General features: G+C 53.2%; 6 protein-coding genes across 6 annotated transcripts; 4 read left to right on the plus strand and 2 right to left on the minus strand.

Annotated features, from left to right (window-relative positions):
• Window positions 1–2,792: 2,792 nt before the first annotated feature.
• Window positions 2,793–4,761, plus strand: F5144DRAFT_594210 (uncharacterized protein; the record flags this gene model as incomplete). The annotated part of the gene is made up of 4 exons (XM_066790550.1): window positions 2,793–2,848; window positions 3,152–3,590; window positions 3,637–4,483; window positions 4,610–4,761. The coding sequence occupies 4 exons, from the start codon at window positions 2,793–2,795 to the stop codon at window positions 4,759–4,761; spliced, it is 1,494 nt and encodes a 497-aa protein (XP_066641513.1).
• Window positions 4,762–8,091: 3,330 nt separating this feature from the next.
• F5144DRAFT_613855 (uncharacterized protein) lies at window positions 8,092–8,882 on the plus strand (the record flags this gene model as incomplete). Its single annotated transcript, XM_066791757.1, has 2 exons — window positions 8,092–8,281; window positions 8,321–8,882. The coding sequence occupies 2 exons, from the start codon at window positions 8,092–8,094 to the stop codon at window positions 8,818–8,820; spliced, it is 690 nt and encodes a 229-aa protein (XP_066641514.1). The 3' UTR covers window positions 8,821–8,882.
• Window positions 8,883–10,186: 1,304 nt separating this feature from the next.
• Window positions 10,187–11,200, plus strand: F5144DRAFT_654130 (glycoside hydrolase family 11 protein; the record flags this gene model as incomplete). The annotated part of the gene is made up of 2 exons (XM_066793089.1): window positions 10,187–10,449; window positions 10,520–11,200. The coding sequence occupies 2 exons, from the start codon at window positions 10,187–10,189 to the stop codon at window positions 10,929–10,931; spliced, it is 675 nt and encodes a 224-aa protein (XP_066641515.1). The 3' UTR covers window positions 10,932–11,200.
• Window positions 11,201–11,235: 35 nt separating this feature from the next.
• On the minus strand, window positions 11,236–12,228 carry F5144DRAFT_578053 (uncharacterized protein). The gene is made up of 3 exons (XM_066789246.1): window positions 11,995–12,228; window positions 11,748–11,936; window positions 11,236–11,613 (listed from the first exon to the last, which is right to left on the minus strand). The coding sequence occupies exons 1-3, from the start codon at window positions 12,124–12,126 to the stop codon at window positions 11,305–11,307; spliced, it is 630 nt and encodes a 209-aa protein (XP_066641516.1). The 5' UTR covers window positions 12,127–12,228; the 3' UTR covers window positions 11,236–11,304.
• A 226-nt stretch (window positions 12,229–12,454) lies between these two features.
• F5144DRAFT_494912 (uncharacterized protein) lies at window positions 12,455–13,267 on the minus strand (the record flags this gene model as incomplete). The annotated part of the gene is made up of 2 exons (XM_066786064.1): window positions 12,455–13,090; window positions 13,142–13,267. 2 exons carry the CDS (start codon window positions 13,265–13,267, stop codon window positions 12,455–12,457), a joined length of 762 nt encoding a protein of 253 aa, XP_066641517.1.
• Window positions 13,268–14,901: 1,634 nt separating this feature from the next.
• On the plus strand, window positions 14,902–16,824 carry F5144DRAFT_604329 (uncharacterized protein; the record flags this gene model as incomplete). The annotated part of the gene is made up of 6 exons (XM_066791335.1): window positions 14,902–14,914; window positions 14,971–15,123; window positions 15,180–15,520; window positions 15,579–15,959; window positions 16,013–16,099; window positions 16,783–16,824. The coding sequence occupies 6 exons, from the start codon at window positions 14,902–14,904 to the stop codon at window positions 16,822–16,824; spliced, it is 1,017 nt and encodes a 338-aa protein (XP_066641518.1).
• Between the last annotated feature and the right edge of the window lie 142 nt (window positions 16,825–16,966).

Raw genomic sequence — 16,966 nt, forward strand, 5'->3', positions numbered from 1 at the left:
AGGTTCAGGGTTTGCGCCTGGGCCAGTTATTGCGACCTGGGCCCATCCTGGTAGTTTTGAGGAGAGATGCGTCGAGATATACCTATGTGGACGATGTGTGAAGCCAGTGCTAAGACTTGACCTTTTGCTGTCGAGATGTAGCTGGTAGAGTTTGCGGTTAATTTTGGAAACACGCACAAGCCGAGTTGCGAAACTTGCAAAGAAGAAAGTGAATTGGGCATGTGAGATACATGGTTATCATCATCCCAAGTACCCCAACGGCATCAATTGTGCCGTTACTTGCGTCCGCCTCCTCTATATTAACCAGGTATATACTATCGCTTGGTCAGATTCGAGTGGTGCACTTAATCTCTCTCTCTGGCCGTTCCCTACAAAATGCGACGATGAACAGGGTTCATTGTTATGCTCCCAATCCGAGAAGTAGATATCTAGCTCGGTATTACAGCACCTAATATAGCCCTAGTAGTTGTGCTCATTTCTAACCGAAAATGTTGTTCAACAATCATGTATGGTCAAGAGCCTCTTTCAACCAAACACTACCTACCTACTGAGCATAAGAATACGGGCAACATTGATGCCAATGATGCCTACATTATATAAACAACACCCAGGGATCGGCAGCTCCTTGTGCTAAGCTCTACTGCCCAGGAAACCAAACCATAGCTTCGACGGGGCCAACTAATCCATCCGTCAACATGTCGGAACCGAGCAGCACAGAGCTAACAGCATCCCCACGAGGCTTTAACTCGCTACCTACTGAACTCCTACGGGATATCTGCAGCTACTTTTGTCCTCACTGTTTACGACAAGGAGATCCATGGCCCTTCAACGACCGACGAGACCAGGGGGGCAACCCGAGCGAAGTAGACTTGGGCTCGCGGAAATTGTCTACGGACCTGGCCAAAGTCAGCCGTGTTAACAGAGCTCTACGCTTGGCAGCCCAAGAATATTTATATCATTGCCCGGCTGTCAGAGATTTCTCGCTTTGGTCCCTGATCAAAATCCTGTTAAGCGATCCCGACAAAGCGTTGCAAATCCGTGAAGTCCAGGTCATGCCCGGACCTAGGACGGTGCTGGCGCGCTTTAGTTCAGATACATCCAATATGGTCCGTGAGCTGCGCGAGCTCGTACAACTGACTACACCACCCAACACAATGCGTCTCCGCATCGAAAGAGCAATACGCGGCCCCAACCCATCGGGCTGTATGAGTATTGACCGGCCCTGGGTTGTCCAACAGGCAATCTTTATCGCAACACTCCTGCGGCTTGCCCCGAACTTAGAAAGTGCACAGTTTGGACTGCTACCCGCCCCGTGGTGGAATTATTCTGATGAACGTACCTTCGGGAAAATCATTCACAGTGTCTTGGCATTATGTGATGCGTCCTTCATATCACTGAGGAGACTCGCTTTCATCGGCCAGCTGTATCCCGAGGAGGATGCATTGATTGAGAACGCCATCCCCATCATAGCCGCAGCGCCCAACCTAGAAGCAATCCATTTCTCCTTTTGCGGTGATGTACGTCTCGGGTTTCAGCTACCGCCAATGGAGAATCTTACCGAGCTGAGTTTACACCACACGGGCACGACCACCTACTCCCTGGCCAAACTCCTAGGCGTGGTTGGGCCAAGGCTTCGCAAGTTCAGATTCGTACCAGCATCGCGGAATTATCACGTCAGCTCCACAGAGCTTCTCCGGCTACTGGCACGCTGGAAAGGGACGCTAAAGGAACTATCCTACAAGGCGAATTGCCAGCACGAGATCTTTGACCCCCCTGGCCTCAATCTTCTGCGGGGCTTTGAGACATTGGAATCACTGTGCACCCAAATTGTCCATGGTCCCGACCCACGCCTTACACCCCAGGTGGTTTTAGATACCTTCTCCTCGATGCTCCCGTACCCCATTAGCAAGCTTCGGCTTCGCGGGGAAGGTAGCATACTGGCCCCTGCCATGCAAGGTTTATTGAATGCGTTTCGCGCCGGTCACTACAGTCGTTTGCGTACGATCGATATTCGGGCCTGGAAGCGTCGCTCGTATCAAAGTTATCTACCGCTTCCCAAATCATACTATTCTTCCGACGAGGATAGTTTTGATCAAGACACTACTGATGAAGACACTTCCGATGATGAAGAGACTTCCGATGATGAGAATGCTCCTGATGCGGATGGCCTAAGTCAATCAGAACTACAGGGCATCGCCGCTTCATTCGAAGCGTTGGGGGTAGACTTTGTTCTTGAGTTTCTAATGTAGTTGGTGGATTCTTGAGTTATAAAACTGGTACTACGATGGGAAGCGTAGCTGGGCAGCATCGCTTACTAGGTGTACTGTTTGGACATCGGTATATATTGAACAACACAAGATAAGGTATCTACCTAGGTAAGGTACCTCACCTAAGGTAGGTACCTGTCAAACCTTACCCGGTGAACATGCCATACCCACATCGGGTCGTTTCCAGCTCAGGACATCTACAGCGGTATCCTTGCGCCGAGGCGCGGCGACTTTCCCTATTACTGTACCTTAGTTAGCCAGCTGGGTGGTCCAATTGATTGTTTTCCCTCTTTTCGCCCTTGCCCTCCTTTCCCATGATTGTATCTATTTCCCTTTCCACCATAATGCAGTATTCAAGTCTTTGGTGGTTAACCTTTTCAACGCGAAGTGGCACGGTACTACAGAAATAGGGGTTACCAATTATATTACGAAACACTGGACCGGTGAGCATACGGCATTGATAGATAATTAGGGTATATTTATGACTGTGAACCATCGGGTATACCATACCACACCCAATCTGGCATGTCTGCCTACAACCTTGCTGTGTTACGACATTGTGGTAATGACGACTCCGATTGGTGATTTGTAAAGCAACAATTCGATATCTGTCTAGGCACTTAGAGTCCCAGTGAGTGCCTGCCTATGAGGTAGTTGCGGGATATTTCACTCAAAGCACGGCACGTATCGACCACATACCACAAAACAGCCCTCGTGTTCACTTTGGATCAAGGATTATATTCAGTAAATCACCCACTTATCCTATCACCCTTACCAGAATAGCACCAGCACTTATCGGTCATTATAATTTGGCCTACATAAACTACGTACTCGCCTGCACGAATCCCCGACCAGTTCCTACGCTGAACGACACGAAACAACAGCGTCAGCGTTCTCAACAAGTCCATCGCCATGCCCGAATCCAGAGTTCCTAGAACAAGGCTCCAGTCGTTACCCACGGAACTCCTACGGGAGATATGCAGCTACTTCTGTGGTCATTGCCTTCGAAATGGAGACCCCTGGCCATCATGGCACACTAGACAAGACCATCTCGCCGATCCCGAGCCGCTGCCAGATCCGGCCTTTCGCAGCGGCTACTTGGTGCTCCTCAGCTTATCTCGAGTTAACAGGACCCTCCGCGCCGTAGCAAGAGACTATTTGTATTACTGCCCGTCCATACAGAAGAAGTCAATGCTTTGGCACCTCGTCGACAAACCGCTAAGGCCGATAGATCCGCGAACTCGGGAGGTCGACGTCGCGTATCCCAGCGGTTGCTACGGGGAATGCCCCTGGAACCACCAACACCCGGACGTGCTTAAAGGTGTGTTGCGTGACGTCCTTCAAGGCGATCCTTCGCGCCATCTTCAAGTTATCCGGCCAGTCTATGTTCCCAACCTCCGTAAAGAGGCTGGCATTCAGCGTCTGTGAAGTAGGTTATAACGCCTCGCTCGCCTCAGCTTTTCCCATCATGGCGGCGGCGCCTAACCTCGAAGGCGTTTACTTCTATGATTGCGGTTCCGCTGAAATCAATCCTCCGCACCTCGAAAATCTGACCGAGATAAGCTTTGTTAATTCCTCTCTATCCTACGATTCACTGCGTCGGTTCATGGCCGCGGTTGGGCCAAGACTTCGTAAGTTCAGAATCCGACGAACAGGGCGCTGGGAAGACATGGAAGGAGGCGATGAATTTCGGGGGTATAGTGGGGAGCCTGGCCTCAAATTCTATGACCTTATCCGGGAACTAATGCCCTGGAAGGACACACTCAAAACCCTGAGCTACACGACGCCCGAAAAATCAAGGCTCTTCCATTTTGCTTTTTCCGGCCTAGTTCTCCTGCGGGAGATGAGCGTGTTGGAAAGTTTATGCGCCGAGGCATCCTTCTTCGCCGACGACGAATGGCTCACGCCTAGCGAAGGTTCAGATCTACTTACCTCAACCCTCCCTTCTTCAATTCGCGAGCTTAAGCTTCGTGGGTACAACTACCTACTCGGGTCTGCCTTGTGGGGGTTATTAAGTGCCGTTAAGGCTGGGCGGTACGAAAATTTGCGCACCATCGAGATCAACGTCTATGACGCCAACGACGTTGACTTTATTGATGAGGATAGCTCAGATGCGAATAGCTCCGATGACGGGAGCTCCGATGGCGGTCGTTCTGACGACGATAGTTCCGATGACGATAGTTCCGATGCCGATAACTGCGCTGGCGAAGAGGAAGGTTCACAAGGTGGACTCGTTGATGATAAAACATTGCAAGATGGAGGTTTAGAAGATGAAGATGAAGTGTTGAGGAGCGTGGCGTCGGATTATAAAGCACCGGAAAATGGCATCGCAGAAGGTGAAGTTTCGGAAAGCGAGGTCTCGGAAGACGGGGCTCGGGAAGATGAGGACTTGGGGGGCATCCCCCCCCCTATATTGGAACTGGAGGCCATCCGCGCCTCTTTCCAGGCTGCGGGAGTCGACCTCATTATTCACGCCTGTCTCCCGGACATTTAGCCCTCCGCCGAGAAGGCAAACCCGCCTCCTTTGTAAATGGAGGTAGAAGTCGTCAGTTCAAACTCGGCGGTCACTTTAAGCCCAGAAGGGACACTGGTTCTTTCCCATGTTACTAATTCAAAATCCTGTAAAAGTTCCGCCTCGGGCTACCTTAAGCACTCACGCCATTGGCAAGCTGCTTTATTTTGATCCTAGATACCCTGGTTATTTGCGACTCTGCAATTTGAACCAAATTATAAGTTACAATCTCTTCAATAGTATCCTACCCGTTTCAGGGAATTGAGCGCTATAAAGGCGATATATGTATGTGCGATTAATTGACTTCAATGTTTGGTACCTAGGGCTTTGGTTACCTATATATAGGAGCAACCATGTATCATAATCCAGCACGTTAGAATCATATAGCACCAAATGGCCGTCTATAAGAGCTATAGCCTGCTCCTCCGTTACGCCCTTGTCTGTCGCCTGATTCTAGGGTCTTGGAAAATGTACCTTCCATCCTTTAATAATGATTGTAAGAGTCCTTGAAACTGGCCTTGGAGTTAGTGATGGCGTGGAACAATCGCCTCTCGTCGCCCGTCGTCGAACGCACAAGAAAGGGGTGCCGCACACAAGAGGACACCACAAACCTCGCCCACCGCCGAGTCAAAGATAACGCTAGCCCAGGCCACCTGTGTCGCTGACTCTAAGTGGCCGTGGGTGCCGTTGGAGCACGGGTGACTGCGGAGGACCATTTTCGAATTGCAACCTTCCGGGTAGTCAAACAACTATTTGGCAATGGTGCCGGCACTGCTGCGTCACAGGGTTGCGGGCCCGCCGTCTTGACGATGTTGACCCCGAGGGTACGGTCAGGATGGCCTGGTCGATGCGGTCGACTGGGAATACTGGACAAAAGAATTGGCCGTCTGTGTACATGTACTAAACGTCGAGGCCTTCTTGGGGATGATCTTGTGGCCGGCGTACCACGGGTCGGCCGGGTTGGCGGTGAAGCCGTCGCTCTAGAGGCTACGGTTAGGGTCGGGCCGGCCTTCGTCGCTGCAGAGCTCGCATATGACGAACTAGCCCTTGGGGCGCGAATTCAGAGGCGCGGACCCTTTCGGTCGGCTTGAGATTGGCCCCAGCCGCCGTTGGGTCCAGGCGGACCTGTTGACGTCGACGCCGAGGCACCTGACGCCATAAAAGGTCTCCCCAACGTAGATCGACTGTAAAACGATGTGCCCAAGAGTAAAGCATGCCCGTACTGACAGCCAAGAGTCCCAGAATCCAAGAATCCCCAGGGCTCCCTCTTACCCCTTTTCATACGCGTCGTCAACGACGCGTTAGGCGGCGGCGGTCTAGAGTCGTAGATTATTCTATTTTGGTATCCGAGCCACTGATCCAAGAGTTTACAGTTAACGGCTAGTCCCTTCTAACCCCACTCCATGCCAGGTGACAACATAGGAAAGAAGGCATCTAGCCGGCATATACGTTGCGGCCCCCGCCGTCATCTTCTCGGCTTTGGAGTTCTTTACTGTCTGACTTCTGGCCCAGAGTTGATCAGAGAGCTGGGTTATCCAAAGACATGCCCAAGATCCACCAGGGTGTACCACAGTCCACTTCCCTCAGCATCTGTGTCGTACGCCGGCAACCGATCGCCTTGACCTCTCCCTTCGGGGTTCCCATTTTGGCGGGCAGATGTCCGTACAAGTATCCATCCATGACGAAAAACATCCCAATCGACTGGGGTTGGCCCATCCCCCCCCCCCACAATCCAGACTGTCTTTATGTCCTCAGTGCCCGAATCTCCCCACCGGCGGGTATCTAAGGGCCACAACCCTGAGGCCCTGCAACTCCTTGTGCAAAACCACGGCGAGAGCTAGCACGGCTAGAGCCAACAGACCAGGTTAGTGTAGGCCGAGCTGGCCCAAATCGAAGCCGCGCTCAACATTGAGATGCCGAGCCCGGGCAGCTCGTGGCTCAGCCTCGCGCGCACTAAGGGTATGCAGAAGCGGTTGCTAACAACGTGCATTCAAGGCCTATTTACACAGTAGTGGTTCGGCTCGACGACCTACTTGTCTTGGGCCGGATTCCATAAGCCCAACAGAAACGCGATGAGCGGAGGATTGACAGCGTATCTCGCCTACGCCGAGCGGCATAGGCACTTGTTGTCCTTCAGCTGTTTGCTCGATCCGCTGAGTTCTTAACCGCCCTCACCTTTAGTAATGCCATCAGCATAGCCGACATCGGCCGGCAGTAGTTTACCAGATATGGCTGCTTCTCGGCCTTTAAGATGTATTACTAATTCCCTGGGACGTTTGCTAAGATGAAGGAGGCTACGTTTCATAAATTCACTGCAACTATCTGACGCTTAAGTTGGGTTTGAACTCGCTAATGACATTTCACAGTCTTTGAGAAGGATCGGCTTCCGGGGGGATGATACGCTTGTGGCCGGGGAGTCGATCGCCCATGAGCCTTGCCAGCCCCGGACTCAGGTGCAGAAATCGTGATGTCGAGGAGTCATCAACGTGTAGTACGTAGTCGACTGCTTACGTAGTCGAGGCTTGGGTGAAGCAATGTGTGGGCGAAGTCGTGTTGTAGTCTCTTGCTGATTGACCAAACTGTGGACAATACTACCCACCATGCCTACCTACCTAGGTACATACCTACCTACCTAAGGTTTTGTCGACACGTTTTACTCATTGTCGGTGCCAATTTTACGCGCCTATCGGCGGCGATGACAGATGTGACACGGAGAGCAGAACAAGAGGAAAGGAATTCTAAGGATAAAGGAAAAGTTAAGGCGATAATGGGAGAACAACCTCATTGCTTGTGAATATGAAGAGATAGTGCCTAGCAGGCAGTGTAGGCATTAAACTACATTCTTAGACAATCCTCCTTTCACGTGAACTGATTTAGCAAAGTACTTTGGGCAACATTAGGTCGAATATGGACAGTCGTCAGTTGGTGCTGAGGATTGGCATATGATGCTTTTTTGTTGCAATTGGTCCGGTTTGTTGCGAGCAAGCCGCAACGGCCGTTTCCCGCGCCAACACGACAACTCTTCCAATTTATGGCGGCTGTTTAAGACCCGGAGAGGTCGTGTGACACGGCCAGATCACACACAGGAGGAATGAGATTCGAACCACGAGGATGAGGGAAGACAGCTGATCTGTTCACAAGATGAGATTTCTACGACGAGTCCGTCGTGACACGCTGTTTGCAAAACTTACCTAGGTATATATACAACTTCTTTGCCATACAACCCAACTCTATTCCTTCCCGCAATACCGCCGTTGTGACCCACACCCTTCTCCTTCCGATAAACCGTCTCCAAGAAATCACGTCAACATCATGAGAAACGGCCGAAGGAAAGTTTGTTACCAGAGGAACAGGAAGGTGCTACAGCATTCCAAGCCCCGCGCTTCCAACACTCTTGTCGATGCACTCTCGTCTTTGCGCCTGGATTCACCCATCGAGCCCCACAAACCCAAGGCCCAGACCTCCGGCTTCCCACGGCTCCAGCGCGCATTCGAGCGAAATGGTATGGCTAACTCCACCCGGAACCCTCTCCTCTGGCAAGTCAAACCCGCTGACCTTCGCCGTCTCATGCGGCAGCTGAAGAGACGAACCCCCAAGCACCAGACCGCATCGGCCAACATTTCCAGCCGCATCGCCGCGGTGCTTGGCCAAGTTCTCGACGACCACAGGCGTAGCGGCGTCTCCCGGTCCCAGGCCTACGAGCCTCGCAATCCCTCCGACACGGCGAGGCTGATCGATAGCATGGCCGGCAACCGCGGTAAGCCTTTCCGGCAAGACCCTAGTTTCCGGAACGGCCCGCCTCGGGCGGACACGGTGAATGGCATCAGTTTTACGAAGCTAATCGCCTTTAGGGATCAGATGAGGAGGGAGCAGAGGCATGCTGTCCCTCGGCGTATGGGTTACGCGGTGCAGGAGCAGGACCCGGGTCTCTTAATGCAAGGGCAGGCGCCGAACCAGAACGTTAACAGGATGGCAGTCGACTTTCCTCGCCCTTTCGGCCACCAGCCTCTGGACTACACGCTAGGGAATATGAGGCTCTGAGTTTTGGGTGAGGTGACTCGCCGTTTAATCAAGCTATTTGATACGCCAATCGTTTTCGTGCATTGGTTAAGAACCGCGATTAAGCGCGGTCATACTTTTAACTATAATTACCTGATTATGCAATTTCCTTTTTACATTTTTCCCCTTTTACGTTCTGTTTTTTCTCGTGCTGTCATCTTTACTTTTCCTCTGATCAATGTATAACTTTACATCTTGCCTTTTTTTGGTGGCCAGAGGGCGTTGGTTCAGGGGGGCTCAGGGGGCTGCTTCGCCCCCTGATTTGGCCCGGATACAACGGGCGAGGAGCTCCGCCCCCGATCGTCCTGGATGCGAAAACCTGGTTGTACTGTATATTTTAGCCGGAGGGAATAATTCTCTTACGAATATGATAATTCCGCCGATTGGTGCTTTTGCGGTGTTATTAGGCCTCGCAAAGCAACTGGTCACCAGGGTTCCAGTTCCTAATCCCATAAGGTTGCCATAGCTCTGTAAGGGCGTTATACTGTGCCGAATTAGAAGATTGGCATTTTTGGATCATGCCCTCCTTGCCCATTCTATAAGACATGCATGGGCTCGGAAAGTGAAACCTGGCTACTAAGTGGGTGTTACGGGCCAGCGCCGAGCCCAGAGAACCTTGCCTGTATCTCTACCCTTCTTCCACTGGGCTGGGTCCAGACAAGCTTTCTTGGCTGTCCAACTGAAACCTGGTTCCCCCAGGTGAAGAAGCTGGGGAGACGCATACCAAGGCGGGGAAGCGTCCAACAGTAATTATCCGCATTTAACCAACACAAGGGGAGAGACTGAAACGATGTGAACGGAAGTTATAGGGATACCGCTCCTGCCTGGTGCAACCAAATTACCGGCATGGCCCCGCAAACTTCATTTCGTGCCGTCCCACCAAAGGCTTGTTTTACGCGGCCTCTATATTCTGGATAAAGGCGGCGCAAAACACCCGCCAAGCATCGCGACACTCAAGCGCCCACTCCGTCACATGGACAAGGATGAGGCCCCAAGAACCTTCTCATGCGCGGCGCGCACGTTCCTCCTACTACCCGGAGACCGATCTATCCTTACTCCCGAAAGGGTTCCGGATGGGAGTTCGGTGTGCTACGGTCATTATCACACCATTTACCTGGGGTTCCCGGAGGGTTTTCATCACGGAGATGGCACGGAAACAAGCCTTTGGCATTCTTCCAGATGAATTACAGACGGATGCGTCCTCCGCACCCAGGGGCTAGTCCCGACGGAAAAGCCAGAAGCTCACACCCCTTTCACCACTATAAATCAAGCGCGTCGTCCTCGGTCCTGTGGTAAAGACCCAAATCCTCTAGCACTCTAGCTTGTTAACTCATCCTGCATTGCAATCATGGTTGCCTTCTCCTGCCTCACCGTCCTCGTTGCGGCCATTTCCGGCGCCGTCGCTGCTCCAGCGGCTGCAACATATGGGCCGGATGCCCCTGACTACGAGGTTGGACCTCTCAACCTCGCCCGCCGCCAGCTGGACTACAACCAGAACTACAAGACCGGTGGCAACGTCAACTTCCAACCCACTAACAACGGCTACTCTGTCAACTTTTCTGGCGCGGGCGACTTCGTCGTCGGGAAGGGCTGGAGGACCGGCACGGCGAGGTAAGTCACCGTTACCCCTGAGCTTTTCTTAGGGTTGGGGTTACGACTTACACGACCTTGATGCCCTTAGGAACATCACCTTCACCGGCAGCACGACGCAGAACTCGGGCACGGTGCTCGTCTCCGTCTACGGCTGGACTCGCAATCCTCTCGTGGAGTATTACGTGCAAGAATGGACTTCCAACGGAGCCGGATCGGCGCAGGGCCAGAAGCTGGGCACGTTCCAGAGCGACGGCGGCACGTACGAGATCTGGAAGCACCAGCAGGTCAACCAGCCGTCCATCACAGGCACGGCCACCTTCTGGCAGTACATCTCAAACCGCGTCGACAAGCGGCCCGGCAGTGGCACCGTCACCATGGCCAACCACTTCGCCGCCTGGTCCAAGGCAGGCCTGAACTTGGGCTCGCATGACTATCAGGTCTTGGCTACGGAGGGCTGGGGCAATGCGGGTGGGCAGTCCCAGTACACTCTTAGCGGTTAGCGCCCAGGGGTGGAGAGCTGCGGTGTAGTGTTTCTATGGGTGCTGCGCGGGGTACATGTACAAAGTCACAGTCATTGTTGCACGGGGAGCGTTGATGGTGGGGAATGGTGTATTAAGCTGCATCATCAGATGATATGTCTGTCAAAACCGTATCCAATGAGAAACTCAGCCTCTATGATGGCCCGCCAAGTTATCGCCTCTGGCCGCAGGGTTGACGAGAGAACACCGGAGAGAACAAGGCAGACGAAGACAGATGAGGGACGACAAAGATAGATGTGGAATGATGTGCACCCTCCCCGCCACCCTCCCCTCACTTGTCTTGCTCCTCCTCGCCCCCTCCATCGGCGCCCCCGCGGTCCTTCTCTTCAGTCTCCTAGTTGAAATTGGGAGGCAGGCTCAGTTGCTGGCGCCACCACTGAGCTGTGACGTGGCGCGGGCCGTGCGTCGTCATGTCGACAAGTCTACCCATCACGGCATCCTGCTGCTCTGGGGTGAGGATGAGCGGTTGGCCCACCGCGGAAAGCATCTCGTGGGCGTCCAAAACATCGAACTTGCTCTGCGTTTCCGATCGCAGGCCGCAGCAGTGCATCTTGAAGACGACGAGATCTGAGAGTTGGATGTAAGGGACGACGCCAGGGCGAATGCGTTGCACCTGCTGCAGCGAGGGCGGGATGTAGGGAAACTGCAGGGAAGTTGAAGAGGTTAGCGCACTGTTGCCGTCCCGAAAGCAACTTGAAGTGTTCAGGCCTCAGGGAAAGGGAGAGACCGGGAATTGGGCAAAAGGGAACGACTGGACTTTGTGCGGAATGGACGTACGCATGCTCTGCCAAAAAAGGGGACACGGTGGGATGTCTGTTGACCATCATGGGATGCCGGCTGCCTGTGGCGGAATCCATCGCCTCCTTGGTAAAAGGCCGTGCTGTCAAAAGACTCAAGGTCTTGTCGGATCAAAGTCGATACGTCGAATGTCTCGTCCTCTCGGCATTCGACGATGAAGTTCACATCCTGCATGCCATGTAAGCTTCAATCCATCAGCTAACTGTGTGATTCAGACTCCACTTACCCCAGTGCTTCGGCCAGCAGGGTTGTGATGCAGCCGGGCGAGACCACCAATGACGTCAATGTTGACTGTAGCCCAGCGGGGGATTTGCTGGAGGATAACCTCAAGTGCGGTTTGTTGAAGAGACGAAGCCATGTTGAAGTGCAATAGGGGGGGCGAGCAGAAATGGATGTGGGCGAGGATCGGGGTGCCAGAATAGGCGGGATGGATTTTCTGTCCGGCAATAAATTAATTATGGGAAGAAGGGATCGAACAAGTGGGAGGAGGAACATTTGCATAAAATATAAGCGATAATTTGCGGCCTATTTCAAAGAAACAAGGCCAGAAAGGAGACTGCTGCGATAAGAGGCTCGGTTACATGTACTGTGCTCGTCCTCATTTTGCTGTCTTGGTGGTGGGACTTTTCCACGTCTAGAAAGTTGCAGCCCTCAAAAGGCGAGGTACCTACCTACATGTACAAGTACTACCTACCTTCGTAGCACACCGGCGGCAGTCCAACGCCAACATCTTCTAGCTTGTCCATAAGATCCGGCATGGGCATGGTATCATCCCTCAAATCCTCGTAGACGTCGCTAAGTGGGGCAGAAAGCAGCTTATGATTTATGAAGTGGCGTCCCTCGACGTATTGCAACATGTAGTTCAAGTTTTCGTAGCTGCAACGCGGCGTGTCTATGTCCCGTACCAGGATGCGCATATAAGCTTCTACCATAATCTCTGGCTTGAGGACGAGAACAACAGTCTCATCCGAGAGGAAGGCGCCACCCCCTTCACCCGCCCGGGGTCGTGGCACTACTGTCGTGTCACACGCCAGAACTAGGGACGGTGGGAGCGGGTGCTCCCTGGGGTTCGCGAGGGAGGCGTTGAAAGGCGGCAGGATCCAGAGGGTTTCGGACTGTAAGAACAAGCGCACCACGGGGGTATCTGCCGAATCTTGGATATGGAGGTGGAACGACGGGGGTGGTTTGCGATTAGTAGGGGGGATCCAGTGGCATGTTCCAGTGTCCGGACACGCGTGAAGCGGTCGCGTGAACTGCGTACTAGTCGTCATCACCTCCGTCGCAGCTGCCAAGCTCGCGTCTGGGATGATAAAGTCGAGCGTCTGTGGATGTTAGCGATCCACACAAAAGCCGGGGTACTGAGTGGAACTTACGGGAGTGGAAGTCGGTACCCCCCAAAGCGAGAGAAGATATTGGCCCCAGAGGACGCATGGAATGTTGGAAGCATTCAGTGCCCTCGCTACCGAATCTGCAAACTCCTCTGACTCGTGTCTGTACATGTAAGGGTTCAAGGTGGGCTGGTTGCTGGCCATAATTGCTCCTATATACGTGGTCTAGCGTTGACTCTAGGATACAAGGTTGGGGGTCTTCTGCGAGAGCATTTACCCTCATAGGATAACTGAATTTGTGCGGGCGTATGGGCTTTTAAACCCAGATGGTGGAAACTCGAGCAATCACATATTTTTCTTGTCCTGGGCGATGACGGGGGGGCAGTGTTCAACCCCTCGCCGAAATAAAAGGAACAAAACCTAGTTTATATGTGAACGGTTTTAAAGGTGTTCAAACACTTTGAGCGCGACGAACCTTGGGCCATTATGGTTGTTTCGTCCTCTACAGGGAGACGCCAGTTCTTGTGGACATAGTGGAACACATCGTGCTTGCCAGAGCTCGTCGAGATCTGTTGGAAGATGTAAATCGTGGAAATGTTGAGGAACAGAGGGCAGCGTTCCATGGAGAGGGTATTAAGTTGTGAGTAGAAGGAGAGACAATGTTGGGCGGGGTTGTTGGCTGATCATATCTACATCTCTGGCGCAAGACCAACAACCGTATGACGCTAGATGCCGATATTATATACAGTCTCCCAATACAAACCTCGCAGTCGACGTCAAGCAAACCCCCCAAGCCTTCAGTATACCCTTCATGGTCCCGCCCCATCCACCCGACCAGCAACAAGCTTAGCCGGCCTTCATGATCGACGCGCCCTTGCAGGCGTACCATGGGTCGATGCCGCAACCTGTGGCCCGCTTCTGCCGCAAACATTAACACCCATAAGATAGACATCAACGGGCCAAATGGTGCCCGACGGCTGGACATATGGATGCCGCCGAGGTGCACTGCAGACTCGGATCATTCAAAATTACCTAGGTATGCTCCTTGGCAGAACGAAGCGCACCTTCCACAACCATCTCGTCTTGGGCGGCACACCGGGTACCGTCTCTGCGTTGCGTGACCGACCAAAGTTTTGGCGCTACCGAACCCGCGCCTTCCCCAAGGGCCCGGTTTGAGGTCTGCAAGACAGTCATTAATACACAAGGCCGCAGCCTGCAGAATTGGGAATACCAGTGCGTTTTTACAGGACAAGTCACGACAACGACGTCCACTATCGTTCTCGGTCCAAGCCTGGACCTCCTGAGTTCCACCAGGTTGGGAGTGAACAACTTGGGCCAAACATGACGGGCCATCTTTGCAAGGTGGAAACATCTTTTTCAGGCATGGAGTCGGTCTCGCGTCAAGGCCGGGCAGGAGGCGCCGAGACCCGATGCTGAGGAAGGAGCACAGGACAACCACCGCCAACCCGCCTGGAAGTCCCGTCACTCCTGCCCTCGAAGCGCAGAAAGATTTTCTGAGTTGTGCCTTTCGAATTCACGGGATGGCCCGAGATATCAAGTGGGGCCCTGGGGCGGAATTCCGTGATCTCCGCTGCGGTCAGGTCTCTGTCTTCCCGTAGATGTCTACCATTGCGAACGACATCATCACGACCAAGTTTTGTACCCCGTCTGTCTTGCATTTGTGCCTGGCTGTCCTTGTCGGCTCTCTCTAGGTGTTTTCACACCAACGCCGCATCCGCAGAAGCGGACTTCGTTATTTGTGGCCGCACTCTCCTGAAACTCCCCTTTCTGTCCCCCTCGCCAAGATGACTCCCCAAGGTAAGGACGCCGTGACCGTTTCCACCGCTTCCTGTAAACCCCTAACCATGACCAAGCCCCTCGCCCCAAGGGAGCCGCAGCTGCCGCCGCCAGCCGGGCCACCACCGAGCAGTTCAACCTACCCAATTTGGACGAGATGCTTGCCCCTCTTGCCGTGGCAAAACGTCGCCGAATTCAGGAAACGGTAACTGAAGTGGAGATTAGCCCAGGTCTGGACCAACACCTTTTCGTATTGATAGCTCTGTGTTGTTAATGCCTGTGTTAGCGCCAGGTCGTCCCAAGAGAGCCGCCCCCGCCCCCGCCAACAGATCCATCACCAACCAGTACAGCCTCACCTCCTCGACCGCGCCACCTACGGGAGCCAACGCTCGTGGAGCCACACGGTTCAGTGGCGAGAGTAGGGCCGCCCCGTCGCCGACAACCCCTCCCACAGCTGAGCGGACCCGTGGCTATACCAATGCGGTTTTGGCGCCCGCGACCCCCCCTCCTCGAGCGATCTCGCCGTTAAATCAAGGCCGTTTTGGCGCCCACAAGCCCCCCATCGCCGCCAAAGACACAGAATACCCCGCGGAGGTCCTCCCGTCCAACCCAGCGCCCCAAGGGAATGTTGGATGAAGAAGAGGAAGAGCCTGGTGTCATTACTGGTAACGGTAAACGTGGTGAGAGCGAGCCGGTACCTGACGAAGAGGGCTTTGACGAAGAGGCGTTTGATGACGACGCCGTGATCTTCGATGAAGATTACAACCCAATTCCTTCTGCCGACTCCAACGACGAAGGCGAGACCGACTCACTCGAACCCGCGAATGGTGCTGCCCCCGTCAAGATCGTGGTTGGGGACAATGGCCTCGTCCACGTAGCCAGGGCACCAAAAGATATACCATTTGTCCTGACGGGCCCTCTGGCGATGATCAAACCTCTGATTCAGAGAAAGGTTAGGATCAATTACAGGGTCATTGACGCAAAGTTCCCCGGCGTTGACCGCGCAACACTCCCTGCAAGAAGCTCAATATGGAGGCGCACCTGGAAGGATTACTCATCCCACATAGTGAGGACCACTTCGCTCGGATTTTCGACTACACCGGACTCGACATGTCTTAGGCCCTTAGATCTCGAGGAGGAAGCATCGAGGCGTTTTATCCGTTCATATTGAGGGAGGATCAGCCTGCGTACCACGAGGGCGTCAATGTAGGCTTCATTATAGCCCATCTAGTTGAAAAAGGTGTCTGCCAACGATTTTTAAAGTACTCGTTCGCATGCTAAGGACAGCGTAAAAGTCTAACTTCCATACTCGGAAACGGGCTATTGTATCGTAGAATCGTGGTGGAGGTTCTCTAAGTAAATACTAAGTTGATGTCAAAGAAAGAAAAAAAGGAAAAAAGAGAGAAAAGAAAAGACAAGGAAAGAAAAGAAAAGGAAAAGGAAAAGAAAGGAAAAAAAGAAAAGAAAAGCAAAGAAAGGAAAAGAAAAAGAAAAGGAAGAGGGGGGTTGTTTTCTTTTTCCAAACGCTGTCTTTTCTTACCTACCTTCAAGCATATTCATATCCATCGCTCGGTTTGTAGAGGCGCTGTTGCTGAAGGGTATCAAACCAACCCGATATAAGGTACCTAAAACCTGCGCGGTTTCCATTGTATTGCCTCGATGCAACCCACGATTCATTCCCGGCTACTACACAATATGCTCGCCAATCGACCATAAACTCAACCCCGGCGCCGTCTTTGTAAATGCAACTATTCTCACACGACGTGAACCTACAGTGCATGTAAGGCGCGCGCTTGGGACCCTACCTAAACACCAGACAACCCTGCCCAAGGGCGCCCATCGCCAGGACATTTTCGCCACCTCCTCCACGAAGCCACTGACTGCCCTAGATAGGCATGCTCCTGCAGCAGCAGCGCGGCATGGGCCAGTAAACAGGGAGAAGAACTCCGCCCTCCTCGACCGTCTCCGGGCCAGGTCCGCCCTCGCGCAGCCCCTTCCGCGCCCACCCCGCCGCCCTGCCCGCGGCCCCGACTTTACTGCCCGTCCTCTTTTGCTTGCTGCTTGTCACGCGCC

Source organism: Chaetomium tenue, assembly GCF_020726465.1.
Source record: "Chaetomium tenue strain MPI-SDFR-AT-0079 chromosome Unknown F5144scaffold_5, whole genome shotgun sequence".
Lineage (NCBI taxonomy): Eukaryota > Fungi > Ascomycota > Sordariomycetes > Sordariales > Chaetomiaceae > Chaetomium > Chaetomium tenue.

Coding starts and splice junctions, on each gene's coding strand:
- F5144DRAFT_578053 (XM_066789246.1), bottom strand. CDS start 12,126: ATGGCTTCGTCTCTTCAACAAACCGCACTTGAGGTTATCCTCCAGCAA. Junction 11,937..11,994: donor CTGCTGGCCGAAGCACTGGG/GTAAGTGGAGTC, acceptor CATGGCATGCAG/GATGTGAACTTCATCGTCGA. Junction 11,614..11,747: donor CCTTTTTTGGCAGAGCATGC/GTACGTCCATTC, acceptor ACTTCCCTGCAG/TTTCCCTACATCCCGCCCTC.